The 20,623-nt window shown below is 40.4% G+C and overlaps 1 protein-coding gene across 2 annotated transcripts in view; it reads right to left on the bottom strand.

Annotated features, from left to right (window-relative positions):
- Positions 1-20,623, bottom strand: part of LOC122810944 (prosaposin-like) — a 101,744-nt gene that overhangs the window by 41,682 nt on the left and 39,439 nt on the right. For both annotated transcript variants that reach the window (XM_044082472.1, XM_044082473.1), the window contains exon 4: positions 12,098-12,272. In XM_044082472.1, coding sequence (XP_043938407.1) covers positions 12,098-12,272 — 175 coding nt within the window. The remainder of the gene's footprint in view (positions 1-12,097; positions 12,273-20,623) is intronic.

Genomic DNA, 20,623 nt, shown 5'->3' with positions numbered 1-20,623 from the left:
GAGGAATCTCTGCGGTGTCCCCACCTGCTGCATGTGTTTTATGATGTACATGCCGAAAGGAGCATTATACTCAATAATGGGCCTTATAAGGGAAGAATACAGGGATATTATGACCTTCTTGTCCCTGGATGAGATACCCTTACTAATGAGGTGGGTCATGTACAAAGCTTTCTGTACAACGAAGGCAATATGGTGGTCAAAACTCAGTTTGCTATCAACCTGGGTGCCCAAGTCCCTCACAACTGATTGCATGCTTAGGACCTTGTTATTAATGTGATAATTTGTGGGGACATCGATCTCCCCAAAGTGGATGATAATGCATTTTTTGGCATTCAGTTTGAGACCATGTTTCTGGCACCAATCATTTGTTTGGATGAGACCATCTTGGAGGATGTCCACATCACTAGTAGAATTGATGACAACACTCAGCTTGCAGTCATCTGCAAACTTGGTTAGCCATAGCCCACTGGTTTTGGCCTGCTCCTCAGGAAAGTATATCCCAAACAGCAGAGACCCCAAGACTGATCCCTGGGGTACACTGCTCATTACGGGTCTACTGCTTGAGGTGACTTCTCCTATTTTGACTAAGTGGGTTCTATCAGTGAGCCAGTTTGCTACCCATCTGGTAACATATGGATTGATGCCTAGCTGAGAGAGTTTTTCTATTATACCTAAGTGGGGAATAGTATCAAAGGCTTTGGTTAGGTCAAGGTAGGTGATGTGCACCGTCCTCCCCTCGCCCATGGCCTTGGTGACTCTCTCAAAGAAGTCAACCAAATTTAACAGGGATGACCTCCCCTTGATGAAACCAAACTGTGTGGGAGCAAGTGTCTGGAGGTTTCAAATGTCCTCGTTAATAAAGTCCATGATTATCCTCTCCATGACCTTGCAGATCAGGCTAGTTAGGCTGATGGGTCTATAATTTCCTGGTTCCATGGACACTCCACCTTTGTGCAAAGGGATGACAGTGGGAGTCCTCCACTCGGCTGGGATGAAGATGGTACTCAGGCTTTGGTTGAACAGGGTGCGTAATGGTGCTGCAAGTTCCTGCCTGAGTTCATGTAGAATGCAGCCTGGGATGTTATTGGGTCCCACAGAGGCTGTATTTTTTGCCTTTAAGAGGGCACTAATGACTTGCTCCCTAAAAATAAGGGGAGGGGGCTGTACTGGGATGTCATTTTACTGATGGGGGGCAGGGGGGTGACGTTTTCACTGAACCTGTCTGCCAGCAGGTTGGCTATATCTACAGCGTTTGTGCATGTGGTATCCTTGACCACCAGTTCTGAGCAGATCTGGGTGCTTCCCTTAAGATTGGAGACATATGCGAAGAAGGCCTTATGATTGACTTAGTGGATGTGGCCAGTTTGGACTTGAAGTTTGCTTTGGAGGATTTCACTAATGCTCTAATTTGCTTGTTCAGGCTAAGGAGAGATTGCTTCCAAATAGGCACCTGCTTCTTCTTGGCCCTGGACAGCAATTTTTTCCTTTTATTATAGAGTTTATTTATTGCAGATGTTCATCAGACAGGCTTACTCTCCCTTGAGCAGGAGGATTTTTGTCCTGTTAGGTATTCCTGATTACATGCAACTATGTAAATGCTCGTATAGCACTTTGGTGTAGGTTTAGATATAAGTGCCATTTCCTATGGGGGAAAGGGGGCTGTAAAGCTGTTTATACCTTCCCTCAGGAGGTTGTAATTGGCTATGGAGAAGTTTTTTTGTTTGACCCTAGCTGGGAGGGGGGTGAAGGTAGATGGTGACTTCGAAACTGACAACTTTGTGGTCGGCTCTTACCAGGGATGATGACACTGTAGGGATGCTGCAGTGGTTACTCATGTTGGTTAATACCAAGTCCAAGATATTTTCATCTCTTGTGGGGGTGTCGTCCAACTGGTCCAAGGCATTTGCATTGACAAAATCAAGGAATCTTTGGGCATTTGTGTTTTGGCATGAGTATTTCTTCCAATGTATGGTTGGATAGTTAAAGTTGCCCAGGATCAGAGTAAAGGGATGAATCTTGATAGATTTAAAGCAGTCCAGATAAGTAAGGTGGGCATCTTGATTCAAAGTTGGAGGCCTATAGCTGACTATTATTGGAATAGACTTCTTGTGAACTGTTAACTGCACCTGGAGTGTTTCCTGTGTGTCATACTGTTTGGCCAGCCTGGAGGTATGTATGTCTGTTATATATATTGCAACTCTACCTTCTTTTGTTTTGCTGCCCATGGTTTGGGGTCTGAATGTATGATAGGATGAGTAACCTGGTATGACTGGGGTGTTCTCCACAGCTTTGAACCAGGTTTCGGTGACTGCACAAATGTCAGCATCTTCCAGGGTTAAAAATACTTGCGATGAGTGCAGTGTCATGTTTAAACTCCTAACGTTTAACAGCATGACCTTTAATTTAAGTTTTGATGAAATTTTCATGTTGGTATTTTTGACCTCCTGGCATTGCCTAAAAAGGCACTATGGAGGAGGCAAGATCCTTTACCAGGAGCCTGAAGTCCAAGGGAGATAGATGCATGCCATCTCTGGCAAAGTATCATGGTTTGTCAATCATGTCATCCCAGGGTGTCAGGTACTGGATCCCCTTGGAATGACACCAGAAACTAAGCCAATTGTTGAAATCAGTCATTTTCTGTTTGTACTGAGGCATCATTCTAGGTGATAGTAGAATGCTGCTTAAGGCTAGGAACATACCTGCCTGGGATACATATTCAGCAAGCTCGATCATTTCTCTCTTCATATAGTCCAGGGAGGTATGTCTCAAGTCATTCATGCCACCATGGACTGTGACAGAGTCATAACAGTACTTTTTTTATTTATTTCACATTTGTTTAGCGGGAAAATCTGACTGGACACAGGTCCTTTTTCAGCAGAGGCCCAGGGAGAAAAACTCCATGAGTAACAATAAATTTGAATGCAAACATTACAATAGTCAATAAAGTATAAAGTAAACAAAATGTAGTATACATAAGAAAATAAATTTGTTACATCTTGACAACAAAACCTAGGCTTTGAACATAGCTAGTACTATTTGTAAAGTATGACTTATGTCAAGATATAAAGTTAAGACAGGTCAGTAGGATTAAAAGATTAAACACCGGGGAAGAAGGTGGATATGGTTGGGGTATACTGTGATGTATCAGAGCATTCATGAGGAGTTAGTACAGGAACATAGCCACTTATTTTTTAGATAAGCTTTAAGTGATGGCTTAAAGTGGTTAGTGGATGATATTGAGAGAATGGATTTAAGAAGGTAGTTCCATATATGAGATATATAGTTGGAAAATAAAGATTTTCCTGCAGTGTTGTTGGCCTTGGAGACAGTGAGTAAGTTTTTATTGTTAAAGCAAAGTGGTCTGCTGTAACTGTAAGGAAGGATGAGATTTTGTAGTGCTGGGTTTCTGATTAGTTGTGTTACAATTTCATGAGTTAGATAGAGAGAGTTGGTTGTAAAGAATAATGTTGGGGAGCTCAAGCCAGTCTAGTATCCTTAAAGCTGTACAACAAGCTGTATTTGTTGAGATATTTGAGTGCATGTGTGATATGGTGGATTCTGGCACCTGACAAACAACTAACCGTGACTTTCTCCTTATCCAGCTTTGTGAGGGGCACACCTGTGTGTCTCACAATGGAGTCTCCTATGACTATTATGTTGGGTTTATGTTTAGGCCTCAGTGGTTGTGAGACACGGGTGTATGAACTATGTGTGGTGTGGTGGGCAGAGGAGCTTGCATGTGTTTTTGCCTTGGAGGTCTCTTTTATTTGGGTATGTTTTTGTTGAGGACACCACATATGTGGGGGTCTGTTGTGTAGTTGTCGGTGGTATTTGAGGTGTGGTGTTTGTGTTGACAGCCTTCTCCGTGACAGATATACTGGCTTGTGGAGGAGAGAGTAATAATTCTAGATGCTTGATGTAATTGCATCTCTTGAAAATCATGTTCTTAGGTAGTAGTAGTAGAGGGGTTGTCCATGTACACGAGGCAGTTGCTACACTACCTCAGGATGCCCCATATCAATCATTCAGGAGAAAACATAGGAAATTGTTCATCCATATTTGTCAAAAACTGAGGGAGAGAGGCCAGAGAGAGGTGAGAGGGTAAAGGGTGAGAGGTCTAAGAGTAGTACTACTACGTGATCCCACTAGTGCTACTAAGGGACAATTTGTAGCTGGAATACCTCAAAAAAGGTTAAAACTTTGCATCTTAAGCTCTAGATACAGCAAACCTGTATCTAGACTATGCTACTCAATTTAAGATTAAGAGCACAGTAAAAAACTCACAAAGAAGCACAGATGAACCACTTACAAACAAAAGAACAGAACTCACAGTATGAAAAAATACAATTAAACCGTAACAAAATGTGGTAAAATGTAGTTAAACAGTAATGAATTGCAATAGATAGCAATGAAATATGGCTAATCAGTAAATTGCTTTAAAACTGTAGCTCACAATCCCAACAGTAAGAAGACAGCTCAAATAAAGCAGCAATTCAGTAGAATACTGTCATCAATTTAATAAGGCTACCGACAAGCAGTAATAAATGCAGCAAACTAAATGCAGTTGAATTTCTAAGCACAAGCAGCAAAATGAAGTAGGAACAGGCACATATTTTTTTATAATAGAAAGTGTGGAGACAGAAGACAATTCAAGGCTGAGAAGCCAAAGGGGTGGGCCTTCACTACTTATCTCACTGTACACAGTAGAATGAGCTGATGTAATGGGACTGGGAGGAGTGTCCAATATCAAATTTATACTAGAGATGGGCAACTCAAAGTCACCAAGCTTTAAGACCACAACAGCAGCTGGGTAGGTGGGTGAGACATGAGATCAGAGCACAGATAAGGATTGACTTCACTAAGTCTAAGAAACAGTTGCACAGTTTAAACAAATATGCAGCAAGTGTTTAGTAAATCAGAAGTGCAAAAAACAGCTGAAAACAAACACACTGCAGATTTGCACAAACAAGTATAAACTGGTTTAAACACTGGTTATTTAAGGCAGAGAAACAGAAACCAGACAAAAAAAAAAAAAAACATGGCCTTGCACTAATGCCTCTAGCTAGATCAGACCAGACCAAATTCTCCCTCTCACAAAGAAACAGCTAGGCATCTCTAGACAGAAGATTTCACTACAAGCTCCAAAGGTCACAAACAGTAATAGATATTCAGCTCTGTGCTAGGCCTCTCTATAGAAAAGATTTCACTACAAGCTCCAAAGGTCACAAACAGTAATAGATATTCTACTCTTTGCTAGTGTTTTTCAAGTACAGCAACAAGTGAAGGAACAGAACAGAGAAACAAAAAGGAGACAATGATCAGAACACAGATAAGGATTGAATTCATTAAGTCTAAGACACAGTTGCACAGTTTAAACAGATATGCAGCAAATGGAAACAAGTACATTTTGGCATTGAACCAAGGGGGTTATGGGAGTGTTGGTAGATCCAGTGTAGGACATGGGTCACTGGGATGCCTGACAGAGTGACAGTAAGAGAAGGAAACAAAAAAGAATGTGTCCTTTTATACATGAATGGGTGAGTGGCACCGTTAACATCTATAGCAAATAACATGTTTCAAATTATTGCAAAGTGAAAGCAGAAAAAAACAATAACAAAACCACACACACAAACACACACACACACACACACACACACACACACACACACACACACACACACACACACACACACTTATGTGTTTGTGTGTGTGTGTGTGTGTGTGTGTGTGTGTGTGTGTGTGTGTATATATATATATATACATATATATATATATATATATATATATATATATATATATATATATATATATATATATTAGGCTTGCCACCCCTCCGTTTTTTTTCCGGACTATCAGGAAATCAAACCGATTCTCCGGTAGTCCGGAAAACACTGTACAAACTCCGGTATTCTGTTTCAAAAAGGAAACAGACTATCGGAGTTTGTAAATCGGCTGATTTGCTATGCTTTTTTTACAGAAAAGCATAGCAAATTAGCCAAAAGCAGTCTGCGGGAACCAAAAAAGAGGGCGTACCCGTTGATCGGCTGATTTACTATGCTTTTTTTACAGAAAAGCATAGCAAATCAGCCAAAAGGAGGTGGCGGGAAACGAAAAAAGAGGGTGTTCCCGTTGTGTGATGCTGTCGTGACATCACAAAATAGGCGGTATGTTGGCGGGAGAGGGGGTGGGGCGAGCGGGGTTACTGGTGACGCGAGGGGCATGGCGTGGCTCCGGTTTTAGCCGTGAACGAAGGTGGCAACCCTAATATATATATATATATATATATATATATATATATATATATATATATATATATATATATATATATATATATATATATATATATATATATATATATATATATATATATATATATATATATGTATATATAGGTTCATAGGTTCATACTAGGCTATCTGCCCTAGGGCATTTATAAGCCTAGCCAGAATGTGCTTGGCTTTCGCCACCCATTTTAAATTTATTTTGCTATGCCCTTTTTCGAGGTTAGTATACTGTGCCTCTGTCTAACAGTGACACAGAAGTGATACCCGGGGTAAACCTACGATCTCCCATCCACTCATCAAGATTCCTCTTGAAGAGAGTCAATGAGGGACTCTGCCTAACCTGGACTGGGATTTTATTCCAGAGTGAAGAGAGCCTCTGGGTTATGAATTTGTCCCTCCAGCATGTCCTATTTATTTCAGTGCTGAGGTTCAAGTCTCTCGAGCGCGTAGCTCGATGGGATTTTGATTTTCTGAGGTGCAGCATGTCCATTAATTTCGGGTTGGACATGGCTTTATACGTCAGGCACAGATTGCCTCTGAGCAGGCGGTATGCCACTGAGTAGAGCTGGAGTTTCTTTAACCGGGCAGCATATGGCATCTGTTTGAGCCCTTTGATCCTCTTGGTGAGGTACTTTTGGGGTCTTTCCAGTTGCTTCAGGTGTCTGGTAAGGTACATCCCAAAAGGGGCACTGTACTCAATTATGGGCCTGATGAGGGATGAGTAAAGAGGCACGATGACCTCCCCTGATCTAGATGTGAATCCCTTCATGATTAGGTGGGCTATATAAAATGTTTTTCTAACCACTTTGGCCACGTGGTTGTCAAATGAGAGATTGCTATCAGCTTGGGTCCCCAGGTCCCTAATTACTTCTTCTGTACTTAATGTTGTGGGCACTTTGTTTTTGCCAAAGGGGATGACTATACACTTTTTGGCATTTAGCTTGAGGCCATGGCTCTGGCACCAGTTGTCTGTTTCTATGAGGCCCTTTTGGAGGATGCTTGTATCGGCTGGAGAGTCAATTATGGCACCCAGTTTGCAGTCATCTGCGAACTTGGTCAGCCACAGTCCTTTCGTGTTGACCTGTACCTCTGAAAAATATATACCGAACAAGAGAGGTCCCAGGACTGAGCCTTGTGGGACACCACTTGTAACTGGTTTGGAGTCTGACATGGCTCCAGCAATTCTAACCATGTGGGTTCTGTCCTTGAGCCAGTTTGCAATCCATCTAGTGACATAGGGGTTTATATTTAAGCTGGTGAGCTTATCTATAATGCCTGAGTGGGGTATTGTATCGAAGGCTTTTGCGAGGTCCAGCTAGGCTGTGTGGACCACCTTCCCCTCATCAATCACGTTGGTGACTGTTTCAAAGAAATCAACCAGGTTTAAGAGGCAGGATCTGCCCTTAACGAAGCCTAACTGGGTAGGATCCAGTGTCTGTAGGTCCCCAATATCTTTATTTATGAGGTCCATGATGATCCTTTCCATAGCTTTGCAGAGCAAGCTTGTCAGGCTTATGGGGCGATAGTTTCCAAGATCCGTTGAGGCACCACCTTTATGGAGAGGGACCACTGTTGCTGTACGCCACTCTTTGGGCACATATCCTGTAGTAAGGCTGAGATTGAACAGTAGTTTTATGTTTGGGTTTAGCTCTTCTTGGAGTTCATGTAGGACGCAGCCTGGGACACCGTCTGGTCCCATTGATGCTGTGTTTTTTGCTTTGGAGAGGGCGGCTCTTACCTGTGCATCTGAGATGTCAGGGGGGCAGCACTCTGCTGGGATAGATATTTGCCCTTTTGGTGAGGAGGGGGGGAGAAGTTTGCGCTGAACCTGTCCGCTAGGATGTTGGCAATGTCTGTGGGTTCGGTGTATTTTTTGTCATTTCGGAGTAATTCTGAGCATATCTGGGAATTACCACCCAGGTTTCTAACATAACTAAAGAAAGCCTTGTGATTATCCTTAGTGTCCTGTGCAATTTTTCTCTCGAAGCTGGCCTTAGACAATTTTATGAGTGCCCATAGTTTTTTGCTAATACTGATCAGTGATGCCTTCCCTTTTTGGGATTGTGCTCTATCATGTAGTAGCTTCCTCCTTCTATTGTATAGTTTGTTTATGGCTGGGGTCCACCAGGCAGGACACCTGCCTTTGGAGGATTGGGTCTTGGTTTTGTTTGGGATTGCATGATCCATGCATTCCTGACGGTGTTCATAGAATGCGTTTATAAAGGATTCTGCGGTCTGGGCCGTATTTTCCACAGGCCTGGGGGATTTGAAGGATTCCACCTCGGTTTTGAGGAGTGTGAAATTTGCTTTAGAGAAGTTTTTTCACTATGGTTTTCTGGGCAGGGGCTGGGGTCGGGATGTGAATATCTAGTGAGATTAGTTTACGGTCTGATCTTACCAGTGAGGGATACACTTCTGGTCTGGAGCATAGAGTCCCCATGTTGGTGATGATCTGGTCCAGTATGTTTTCCCCTCTTGTGGGAGTGGTAACAAGTTGTTCCATAGCATTTGAGTTTATAAATTCTAGGAACCTTTGGGCTAGGGTGTTGGAGGTAGAGTAATGCTCCCAGTCTATGTTTGGGTAGTTGAAGTTGCCCAATATAATGGTGTTTGGAGAGACCTTCATATTTTCCAGTGTTCTCAGGAAGGCCGAGTGGGGTTCCTGGGTTTGGGAGGGTGGTCTGTAACAGGCTATAAACTGGAAGGCAGTTTTACCCACTGTTAGTTGCACATGGATAGTCTCTGATGCTTCATGCTGTGCCACCAACCTGGAGGTGTGGGTATCTTTGACGAATATTGATACTCCCCCTCCTTTTGTGGTTCGGTCCAAGTTTTGGGGCCGAAAAACATGGTATGAGGTATAACCTGGTAGTGCTGGGGTGGTCTCGGGAGCCTTGAACCAGGTTTCTGTTACTGCACAGATATCGATGTTCTCCATGCTACGGAGAGTTTCGATTGCATGCATCTTAAGGTTTAGACTTCTGACATTGAGTAGCATTAGTTTCTTATCCCTTGTGATACCTATGGAGGTGGGTTTGTCTTTTGAGCCTTGCCTAAAAAAGGCACTATGAGCGTGGCAAGAGCCTTTGCCAATATCCGAAAGCCCAGAGGTGACAGGTGCAAGCCGTTCCTAGCGAAGCATCGTGGCTTGTTGAGCATGTCATCCCAGGCTGACAGCCATTGGATCCCCTTTGAATGACACCAATACTTAAGCCAATTGTTGAAATTGATCATCTTGTCTTCATATTGTGGCATCATTTATGGTGAGGGTAAGATGCTACTCAAGGTCAGGGTCATACCAGCCTGGGCTACATGCTCAGAGAGCTCCTCTATGTCTCTTTTCATGTAGTCCAGGGAGGTACATCTCAGGTCATTCACACCAGCATGGACAATGACTGAGTCATATTTGTACTTGCCTTGGAGTGACCTGAGTGCTTGTGTTATGTGGCAGATCCTAGCGCCTGACAGGCAGCTCACCATGACCTTCTCCTTGTTCAGCCTGGTGAGCAGGACGTCAGTGTGCCTGACGATAAAGTCACCTATTACAAGTGCATCAGGTGTGTTGTTTAGCCTTAAGGGCTGTGACTGTTTGGCACACTGGCTTTGTGAGCTATGTGTTGCACGTTTTTTATTTTGGGGTAGCTGTTGCTTGGGTGTCTGCTTTGGAGGTCTCTGTTGCTTAGGCAGATTTTTATTTAGAGCCTCCGAGTATGTTTTTGTGTGTTTATGTGTTTGGTTTGCTGTCGTAGTAGGTCTATGTGAGACTGGAATTGTAGTGAGTGTGGTTTCCTTCTCCTCCTGACTGGTAACGCCAGTACTGAGTTGAGAGAGCTTAGCCTCCAGTTTGGCTATATGGTTGCATCTCTCACATGTGTTGGAATTTGTTCGGAGGAGGAGAGGGTTGTCTGTGTACATGAGGCAGTTGTAACATTGCCTCAAGATTCCCAGATTCACCAGCTGGACCAGAGAGGAGATTGACAACTGACCTTTGGACATGCTAGAATAGTATTGGAAATTCCTTTATAATTGAAAAAAGGGCCAGTGGGGAACAAGGTACTCAAGGGGAGTTTGTGAGGGTGTAGTGCTTTTAATTTTTTAGTGCTGACTTATATAATTGCTTTAGTGAGCAAGTGCCAGGCTTTAGAGTAGGAATAGGGTGTTTATTATGAGAACTAGATCAGTTCTAAGGGAAAAAGTGAAGAGCAGACTTTGTGGAGCCGAGAATGGTTTAAACCCAATTAAGCGGCATTGCCCGATGCTGCGCTATGCACAAAATCACGCAAAACCACGCTAAAGCGGGTTTTATACAGGGGGGAATTGAAAGAGCTAGAAATTGGCACAAAACGGCCAATAGACTACCAGATTCTTGTGCTGGGAACACTCCTCCAGGGATAGATAGGCTGCTCTAAGCTCCCCACTGCCACTGATGAACAAAGAAGCCTCCCTTTTTCTAAGAAAGGAAATGGGCAACACAGGAACTTTCCAAAAGTCCAGAATACAGCAAAGCCTGTATTTGGACTACTCTAGGCCAGGAAAGACGGGAGACAAGGATAATTTTTTTGTTTTTTGTTTCTTTTTTGCAACAAACAGCAGGAAAATGCAATAAATATGTAACACAGGCTAGCGCACTTGAGTGTGTAGCCTCAACAGGTAAATGCAACAAACAGGACAAACTTTAAAAGTGCAGGTGCAAAAACAACTTTAAACAGTTTAAAATATTTCAAGAATGCAGAAATACTTGCAGTGACAATATATATATATATAGGCAGTGTGTGTGTGTGTGTGTGTGTGTGTGTGTGTGTGTGTGTGTGTGTGTGTGTGTGTGTGTGTGTATATATATATATATATATATGTGTGTGTGTGTGTGTGTATTAATATTTTACATACCTTAAACTAGCTCTATAAACTACAATCAATAAGAATGATTCGTTAGATCTTAATATAAAATAAGATATCTGAGTTAACAAATCTAATTGACATTAACTGTATTCATAATATTTCAGTCTCAGAAGAGATTCTATGCTAATAATTCAAATTAAATTTGAAAAGGACTGACTAATGTCAGGATTAATATATTCTTCAACAACAAAGCTCCTCTCAAAATCATGCTGTGTCAGTTTCATGAGGAATACAAATACTGATTGGGCACCAGAGCTTAACATTTTAAAATTAAACGGATAACCAGTGATTATTGTAAGACTGCAAAGAGGTTGATGTCATCTAAATTTATACTAAAACTTAAAAACAGGAGACACATGACAATAACTGAAGTTATAAACAATCGTCAAGATCCTAAATGACTATAAGCCAATATCCAAATTGAAAATAAAATGGTAGTCCATGCAATTTTAAAGTGAAGTAAAGCTAAGTACTTTTCAATGAAGAAGGTTTAAATCTATGCAATGGTCTCCCAGTAGAGATGGTAGAAACAATACAAAGAAACAAGTTAGAATTGCTTGGAATATGTCAGAGGGAACCTGAAAGACACTAAATAGTTATATAGGTACATCACAAAGGGAAGAACATATAGATAACTGATTCCAGGTTTAGCTTCTTTGTCTTTTGGTGGTTAGTAGGTAGTTGCTTTGAGTTTATTTGATGTCATGAGAAGCAAAAGAATTTTCCAAACTCATAAAACAGTATGAAAGTTTCCTACAGTGAAGAGCCATGGAAAAATGCATATACCCATGCACAAAAGAACTAAACTACTATACTAAGAATTAAATTCTGATTCTTTTTGCATTCTGCAGACTAAATGTAAAACTTCCTATTGACCAAACTACAAAAACAGCTATGCCATTATAAGTACTGACCTGTAAAACTGGTGAACTCTGATTTGCACAACTTTATTTTCATACAAATTTCCTTTGGAGACATGTCTCCCTTAAGTGCTTTTGCAATAGCTGTCAATTGCTTGTCAACCACCTCATGGCATTTCTCAGAGTTTGTCAATTTGCAGAACGTTTTGACAACATGAATGATGTCTTCCTATACAGATAAAAACAGCATAAGAGTAGTCTTTGATATTCCAGTCTGTCCAAACACAGACTAGCATGCAAACTTTATTTCAGAACAAAAAAAGCAGTAAACATTCCTTTCATTTTCATGACTGCACTATGGATTTTATCATGGGCCTATTGCATAGAAATTTAACTTCTCTGCTATTTTTAAATGCAGACATTTCCAAATGATGCTATAAATATCATTCTTTTTAGGATGTGATGAATTTATATCAGTCGTTTTTCTGCAAACACTGTATATGTGTCCTGAGTATCTATAATAGTGCAGTGCTGACTTATGTTATCTCAACTGTTTTGCAAAATATTCATCAACATATACTGATACACAGTACAACATTTAGAACATTTAGAAAGTATGTGCATCTTGTTTCACATATAATGCTTGCACTACCACTGCTTTTGAACTGTTTTTATACAATCAGAAAATATGGTTTAACTAAATGATATCTTGGGCACAAAGCCTGCATGCCATATTACTAAGACCTATAGGTTACATTTGTGTTGGACAGCCATAGATGTGAGCTCCGTTACTTGATAAAGAATGGGGTTGTCATATTATGCAATGCAAGAAGAGAGTGCATCTCTTTTATACCAGTGTTCATCTCTTCCAGGTCTAATCAGTTTAAAAATATGTATTATTGAAAAACAAGTATTAGCTTGCCGAGAGCCTGCCCCTTACAGAACTCCCTGATTACACTCAGAAAATGTCTATATTATATCCTGGTTCAGAGCTGCTATAGTGCTATACATGGCATTAACAATTCTTAAAGAGGTGCTGAACAATTGTTAAGCACCCCTTGTTAAGGGTAGGTCTGTACTAAAGCAGAAAGCACTGACCAAAGAAGAGCAGCAGCAGGACATGTAACTGCCTTGTTTTAACTCACATTTCTGTATGATGTCTGCTAAGCACAAAGAAAGCATTTTGAAACTGTTTCCCTTACACTAGGCATATTTGCAAACATCATCTACTCCCCCTCTGCTGTATTGACTTTCAAAGCTAGAACACCGCATCACAATTTTTTTAATGATAGTTTTGAAACACTTTTAGTACATGGAGAAGATAAATCTCCATGCACTACAAAAAATTATGAGGTAGTCAGTGTATGGTAACCCCATATTACATGATGTTCATTATACTGATCTCAGCTGATGTAGCTTTAGATATATGGGTTATATCCTGACAAGGATACAACAACCAGCTAACTTCCAAAGCTTCAGAGCACCTTCCAAAAGTGCAAAATATCAGGCAGCTTGAGCTGAGCTGATTAAAAGACAAGCTTGGGGGTGAAGCCCTTTAGGGATTTATTGCCACTGAAGAGTATGCTCCTCTGAGGTTTTTGAGAATTAACGGTTGGCTTGTGCTTTCGTTTGCTAGGCAGAAAAATTCCCTTTGAGGAAAAAAAATCCATTTTCGTAATTTTGTTGATGTTTTATTTTGTTCATCTTCAGGAAAGTTATTATAAGCTAGGATTGTTGTGTTTTAATGGACTGTCTGGAGACTGTGACATACTTTTAAATTAAGTGATCATTTTTTCTGTCAATTTAAAAGTGGTGTAAAGCAACTGAAAACATTTTTTTTTCTGAAGAGAAATTATGTTTATTTTAGTTTTGTGGGGTGAGCACAGTTTTTTAAATTGTTTTTTACTGTGTTTTCCTTTTAAAAAAGTAACTTTTGTAGACTGGCAGTGTTCACCAGCAATTGCAGCTTGTCTTCCCTGGGAAAGAGATACCATTTACAGCTTGGCTATAGAACAGACTACAGTGCCACAGACCATCTGCAGGCTAGCAATTTGTCTGAACCTCATGTGGACAACTCTGCTGTGCCTATTTGTTGTATCTCAGACCACTAATCTTTTACCCTGGATCCCTCTGGTGTAGCACTTACAGCAACTATGGACCAGGGGTTAGCATGTCTTCTGTGGCTGTTGTGGACCCCTCAGTGTTCGAGGGAGACCCACTCTTGTTAGTCCTGGGATTGGGAACAGGGGAGATTTCCCTGTGGTGTCAAAATGGTGTACCCATCCTTGTGGAAGCAGCAGCTTCGATTAGTAACATGGCTGGCCTCATTTTCCATGTCAAAAGGGAACAGAAAACCAAGCATGCATCTACTCCTCCTCAGTTTTCTTGAGATAAAAGCATTTTACTGGGTCTGGCTCAGGGTTTATTTCATGCGCTTGATCCTTCTTGTAAAGTAGTTTTTGGTGAGTAAAGAGGGATTCCTCTTTTGCTGAAGAGATTCAAGATTCTGAATCTGAATGGGACAGATGCAGGGTTTTTCTTCTCAGATTTCGGATTCAGACTGAGGAGAACTCATTTTTGTCTCTCTCTGTGAGGTTTTCTCTTTCTCTGAGACTATTGTTATTGTTTTCAGTGGGAGAACATTGAGGTTTCTCAGTTCTTCAGAAAATACTGAATTGTTACAGAAGAATTTTCCAGAATCTATACACATTCCTCCTGTTCTATCTGCCTTAGAGTATATGTGTGTTACTGCCTGCTATTTTCTTGATACTCAGCCAATTGCTCCTAAAAAGATAGGATGTATAAAGTTCCTTAGTCTTCTTAATTTTTATACACTATTCCCATACCTGACCCAACAGATATAGCTTTAGTTGATCCCACTGCTGCTAAGCCCTCAGTTAATTCCAATCCTAGTCTATCTGACAAGGATTTGAAAAATTATCGATATGTATGGGGGAAAGTGTATACTTCTGCAACTTTGATTTTCTGAATTTTGAATTGTCAGGCTCACATGTTAGAGTTTGTTCTGACAAATTGTGAAAATATAAGGAATGTTTTGTCTGCAGGTTCTTCTTGTGAGGAAAAATCTGCTTTAAATATCTTAGTTTCTTGTACTGAACAGGTCATTACCCATTGTTTACAGTGTTTGTAAGACACTGTTGATACTTATTCCAGGGCTATGGCCACTAATACTGTCTGGTTTGCGCGGCTGCATTCTCAAAACCTAAGATGTGATGTTAGAAATATGATTTTAAATTCTTCCTTAGACAGAAAGTTAGTGTTTCAGTCCTCTGATACAGAGATGATCAAAAAGTATGAGTTCAAGGGCAAGCTGATCCAGAGAATTTTCTAAGATTTTTTCAGTCCTCCTTTTCCAGAATTGCCAATGGATTTTCCATCTCCTCATCCAGGTTTGGCAAAAGACTGAATACATAGTCTCAATAACATACAGGTAAATAGATGTTTAAGAAGACATGGCAAAGGGTTTCCTTGAACCTCCCAAGACCAAGGACAGTGAAACAAGTCTGAATGACTATTCAAGAAACCTTGTGAATGCTTCCCACCCTGGCCCTTTTTTTCTTCCTAAAATTCTGAATCTCCATTTTCCTGTTTGGCAACAGATTGTTTCAGGAAAAATGGGTTCAGAAAATCATTCATCAAGGTTACTGATGGAAGTGGGAGGAAATTCCTCCTTTCCTAGGAGGGTCATTCCTCATCCTCCAGATGAGACTCCTTTGTTTCCACTGGTTCTTCATCACATGCTGTCCCAAAGAGTGATATAACTAGTTGTTCCTTCCCAGGTAAGGAAGGGGTATTATTCAAGGAAGTTCCTAGTGCCAAAAAAAAAAGAAAATAATTGGGGACCATTTCTGGATCTTTCTTTCCTAAACTTGTTAGCAATAGTGCCCAAATTCAAAATGATGTCACTTCACAATGTGTTATCTTCTTCCTCTGTCAAGTTTCCTGGACTTGGTTATCTTTGCAGAGTCTTTTTTCAGAGTGTCAGAAATCTCTCTCTCTTGGGTGAGAGATCTCTTACATAAGTTGGGATTCCTAGAGAACATTCAAAAGACTCCTTCACACAGGATTGTGCTGCTGAGATGACAACTAGACACCACAGTTCAAAGAGTTTTTCTTCCACAGAAAAAAGTAGATCTTTATCTAGATCTATTTCTAAGGTGTTCCACTCAGAGACTTTGGTCACTGTAAGGGAATACCTCAGGATTTTAAGTCTCATGACATCTATGATTCTCATGATACCCTTGGCAAGACTTCACATGGGAAATATACAGTAGTATCTGAGATCCCTTTGGTCCCAGCATCAATATGCTTTATTTTTTTCAAATCCCAATACCAGGGTTTGTCAGAAGGCAGATCACTGGGTGAATACAACTGACATCTTTAAATTCAGGTGTCACCTTCTCCCTCCCTGCTCCAAAACGTACAGTCACAACAGATGCTTCAGACTTTGCTTGGAGTCCAGTTGTAGGAGGGATAAAAGTGCAGGGGGAGTGGGCCACCAAAGACAGAGACAAGCATGTATATATCAAGGAGATGCTTGCTTTGATCAAGGCACTCAACACTCTGAACTATCTTTGGTCCCTGGGTCCCTTTCAAGAGGTTTCAGACAATACCACAGTTGTGTGGTACATCAACAAGCAAGGGAGAAGCAGGTCATACCCTTTGCAGACTAGCCATGTTAATGTGGGATATAGCTTCACAGCACAATCTTACTTTACAGACATCCTACATTCTGTCATAGCAAAATTGTGTGGCAGATAAGCTAAGCAGGACCAGGGCAGACCCTCATGAATGGAAACTAGATTAGGAGGACTTCCAAAATGTAATCCATCTGTTGAGAGTTCCTCAAGTAGACCTCTTTGCCTTTTATCTGAGAAATCAACTGGCAAGATTCTGTTCCAGGACTCCATGCAAGAAGGCCTGGATGACAGATATCTTTTCTTTCCTTGGACAGGAATATTCCTGCATGCTTTACACCCTTTCCACTAATATCCAAGGTACTTCTGAAGATTCAAAAGGAATATCTCCAAAGATCACTGTGTTGATTCCCTTCTGGCCCAGGTAACCATGTTTCTCATTTTTTTGGAAATGGCCAGGGACAGGTGCCACAAACTTTCTCACAGACTGGATCTTTCCACATAAGAACAGGGGGGTGTTTGATGCACCCCAACATCAATCCACCTGAACTGACTGTCTGGATGATATGGTCATAATTACTTTTAGGCACCTGTTTATTAAGAAAGTGCAACAGATACTAATAGAAACAGGAAAACCTTGCACTAGAAAATCATATATTTGAAATTGGAAAAGGTTTTCTAGTCATTATCAACAACATAACCTGCACCAATTCAGGGTTAGTTGTTTTCTGGGTCTATAATATTTCTGTGAGTTACTATTTTATGGCATTTCTTATTCCTCTTTCAAGGTTCATTTATTAGCCATTTCAGCAGTCTGCCCATGGTTCATCTTCTTTCAAACAGATACTAACAGAAACAAGAAAACCTTGCACTAGAAAATCATATATTTGAAATTGGAAAAGGTTTTCTAGTCATTATCAATAACATAACCTGCACCAATTCAGGGTTAGTTGTTTTCTGGGTATAATATTTCTGTGAGTTACTATTTTATGGCATTTCTTATTCCTCTTTCAAGGTTCATTTATTAGCCATTTCAGCAGTCTGCCCATGGATCATCCTCTTTCAATGCAGTCGCATGTCAAAATGTTCTGGGAGGGATTTTTTAAACAATAGACCTCCAGGAAAACCAGTGCCCCCTCCTTGGGACCTTAATTTTGTGTTAGAGAAGCTATAACACTTGCTGCTTTTGAATCAGCTAATCTGGCTGACCTGAGGTTCTTAACATGAAAAATAGTTTTACCGATTGCTCTGGCTTTGGCAAGAAGGGGGTCTATATTAAAACCCCAAAAGATCTAAAACACGACTGTATGTACATCAACGCATAAAGGTCAATGTACATATACAGCGAAACACGTAAACGGTGAAAATCAAAATGCCGAACGTATTTCATCAGCAAAACATGCCACACAGTAAAGTACAAAATAAAACAAATACATTAACATGCTTATGCAGGGGGGCAAGCCCCCCTGCACCCCCATGTAGGGGGCTTCATCACCCACACCCCCTTCTTATATATACCAACTCCGAAACTGCACTGAAGTGGGGAAAAGGATATAGTTCCTTATCCCCACCACCGCGCTGCTGGCTAGGAAACACGTTCAGCATTTTGATTTTTGCCATTTACGTGTTTTGCTGTGTATGTACATCGACCTTTATGTGTCGATGTACATACATTCACATTTTAGATCTTTCGGGTTTCAAATACGTAACCACAAGAAGGATATCTGAGTTGCAAGCTCTTATGATGAGTCAAGCCTATCTCATTTTCAGTAAGGACAGAGTTTCTTTGAGAACTAATCATTATTTTATGCCTAATGTGGTATCTGAGTTTATTTAAGCCAAACTATCCATCTCCTCCTTTTTTTCCTGAAACTAAAAATGAGGGAGAAAGGATACTCCGTGCCTTGGATGTCCACAGACAACTCAGGTAATATCTTGACAAAACTAAATCTTTCAGATCATCAGATTAATTGTTCCTTTCTTTTAAAGGTAAGAAGAAGGGACAATCTGCCTCATAACAGACTATTTCCAAATGGTTGTCTAAGGCTGTTATATTTTGTTATACTCATCATAATAAAGCAGGGGCAAAGATCACACTAACAAGGTCTTGATTTCATCTATGGCTTTTTGGAAAGGGATGGATTCTAGAAGCTGCTAATTGGTCCGCTACACTATTTTGCAAAGCACTATAAGCTTGATTCCTTTTTTTAGGTCCAGATCAAGCTTTGCCAGGACCTTTCCCCATGGGCTCTTGGACTCTTCTCTTTCCACCTCCTAAATGTAGTTAGCTAAGATAATCTACCTATATAGCTAAGGCTACTGCAGCAGTAATCAATATGATGAACATAGTACAGTAGTGCAAGATGAACTTACTCTAACATTAGATGTTCAAATTATCACTGCTGCAGTAACCACTCTCTCCCTCCATCCCCCTTGTTTTTGGTGTGATTTTTATGCCAGGATGTGGAAATTTATTCCTTTGTCATTCCTAGGCTTAGCCTCCCTGTTTCTATTGGAAGGAAAGTTCTGAAGGGCTTCATGGCCAACCTCATAGTTTAGTCAACTTAGCTCAAGCTGTCTGACAGTCTGAGCACAGGGAAGGTGACTTAAAGCTTTGGAAGCTGTCTGGCTATTATATCCTGTGCAGGATATAACCCATATAGCCTAGGGTATAAAACAAAACATCTGAAGAGCTAGCTAACATGCTAAACATTTTTGTAAACCAACTCCAAGTCAGGCATGGCAACATTCCTAGTGTAATTCTGACACAAAAGAAAGAAAGATAATACTGAGTGTGTTATATCACCGAGGAAGTTAATTCAGAACTGTACTTATAGGAAACTGTAAGCAATGTTTTATGAGAGAATTCTTGAGACAGACTAAAATTATGGTTGAGACATTTGCAATTATGTGGACACAAGAAGCAACTTAGCCTGGCTGTTTAGCATGAAAAATTGGTGCTCTAACTATGACCCAGGAAGCCAATATTCATTTTGCAGCCCAAGCACTGGAGGAGCCAGATAAGAAGGGGAAAAAGTGAAGGGGCATGGCCTGCACACTTCTTCCAGGTGTGGGGAAGGTTGCATGCAAATGATGTACTTTCTCCACTGAGGACCAGAAAAACTACGGTCAAATGCTTCAAATGGAGGGGCAGGTCTGAAGTGAGGGGACATCCTGCATGCTCAACCCATTGCACATACCTTCCCCTGACACTTCACTGTCTGTAAGCTAAGAATGTAAGGTGCAATAGAAAAAGTCTGAACTATCCACAGATGGCTGAATAAATGTTGCCTTCACATCCTGGCTAATCCATGCTTTGGCATTAAGTAAGCCCTCCTAGTTATACAAAAATAAATAAATAAATAAATAAAATTGTATTTTTTTATATTGGAACATGTTCAACATTTTAGTTGAGGGTGAGTTGGGAAACAGCCTTGACTATAAGCAATTAAAATGGAAACTTTGATTGAATACCATGACTCAACCAGGTTTATACAAACATGTTTCAGTTAATAGTGATTTAAAAATTCTTGCAGCTAAATTATAAACAGAAGATTATCCATAAGTGTTTTGTAAAAAATATATATTATTTTTCTTAAAAAGTATTATTTTTAAAGTACTATTTTCAAAGATAGATTTAGAGTATGATTTATTATTTGTATCTTTTTTCTTGACAGTTTGTAATATAGTTTGTAAATATTTTTCCTTTCTTTGTTATTAAGTCATCTGACTTTGTGTCTCACAATTTTAGTTACATTATACAACACTTGGATCTTTGGAGTATGTCTGTTCTGATGAAGTCCTAATTTAAATAGATAGATGGATGTAAGCACTTAACAGTAAACAACCAGTAAAAGGAGACTCGATTGAATGATTCAAAAACAAGTCACCAAAAGAATTTGGTTGGAGGCAGATAACTGCA

This window comes from Protopterus annectens, chromosome 9.part0, assembly GCF_019279795.1.
Source record: "Protopterus annectens isolate FY-2018-M chromosome 9.part0, PAN1.0, whole genome shotgun sequence".
NCBI classification, from domain to species: Eukaryota; Metazoa; Chordata; order Ceratodontiformes; family Protopteridae; genus Protopterus; species Protopterus annectens.
Note: the sequence above shows the minus strand (reverse complement) of the source record. Positions and strands in the feature narration are given on the sequence as shown.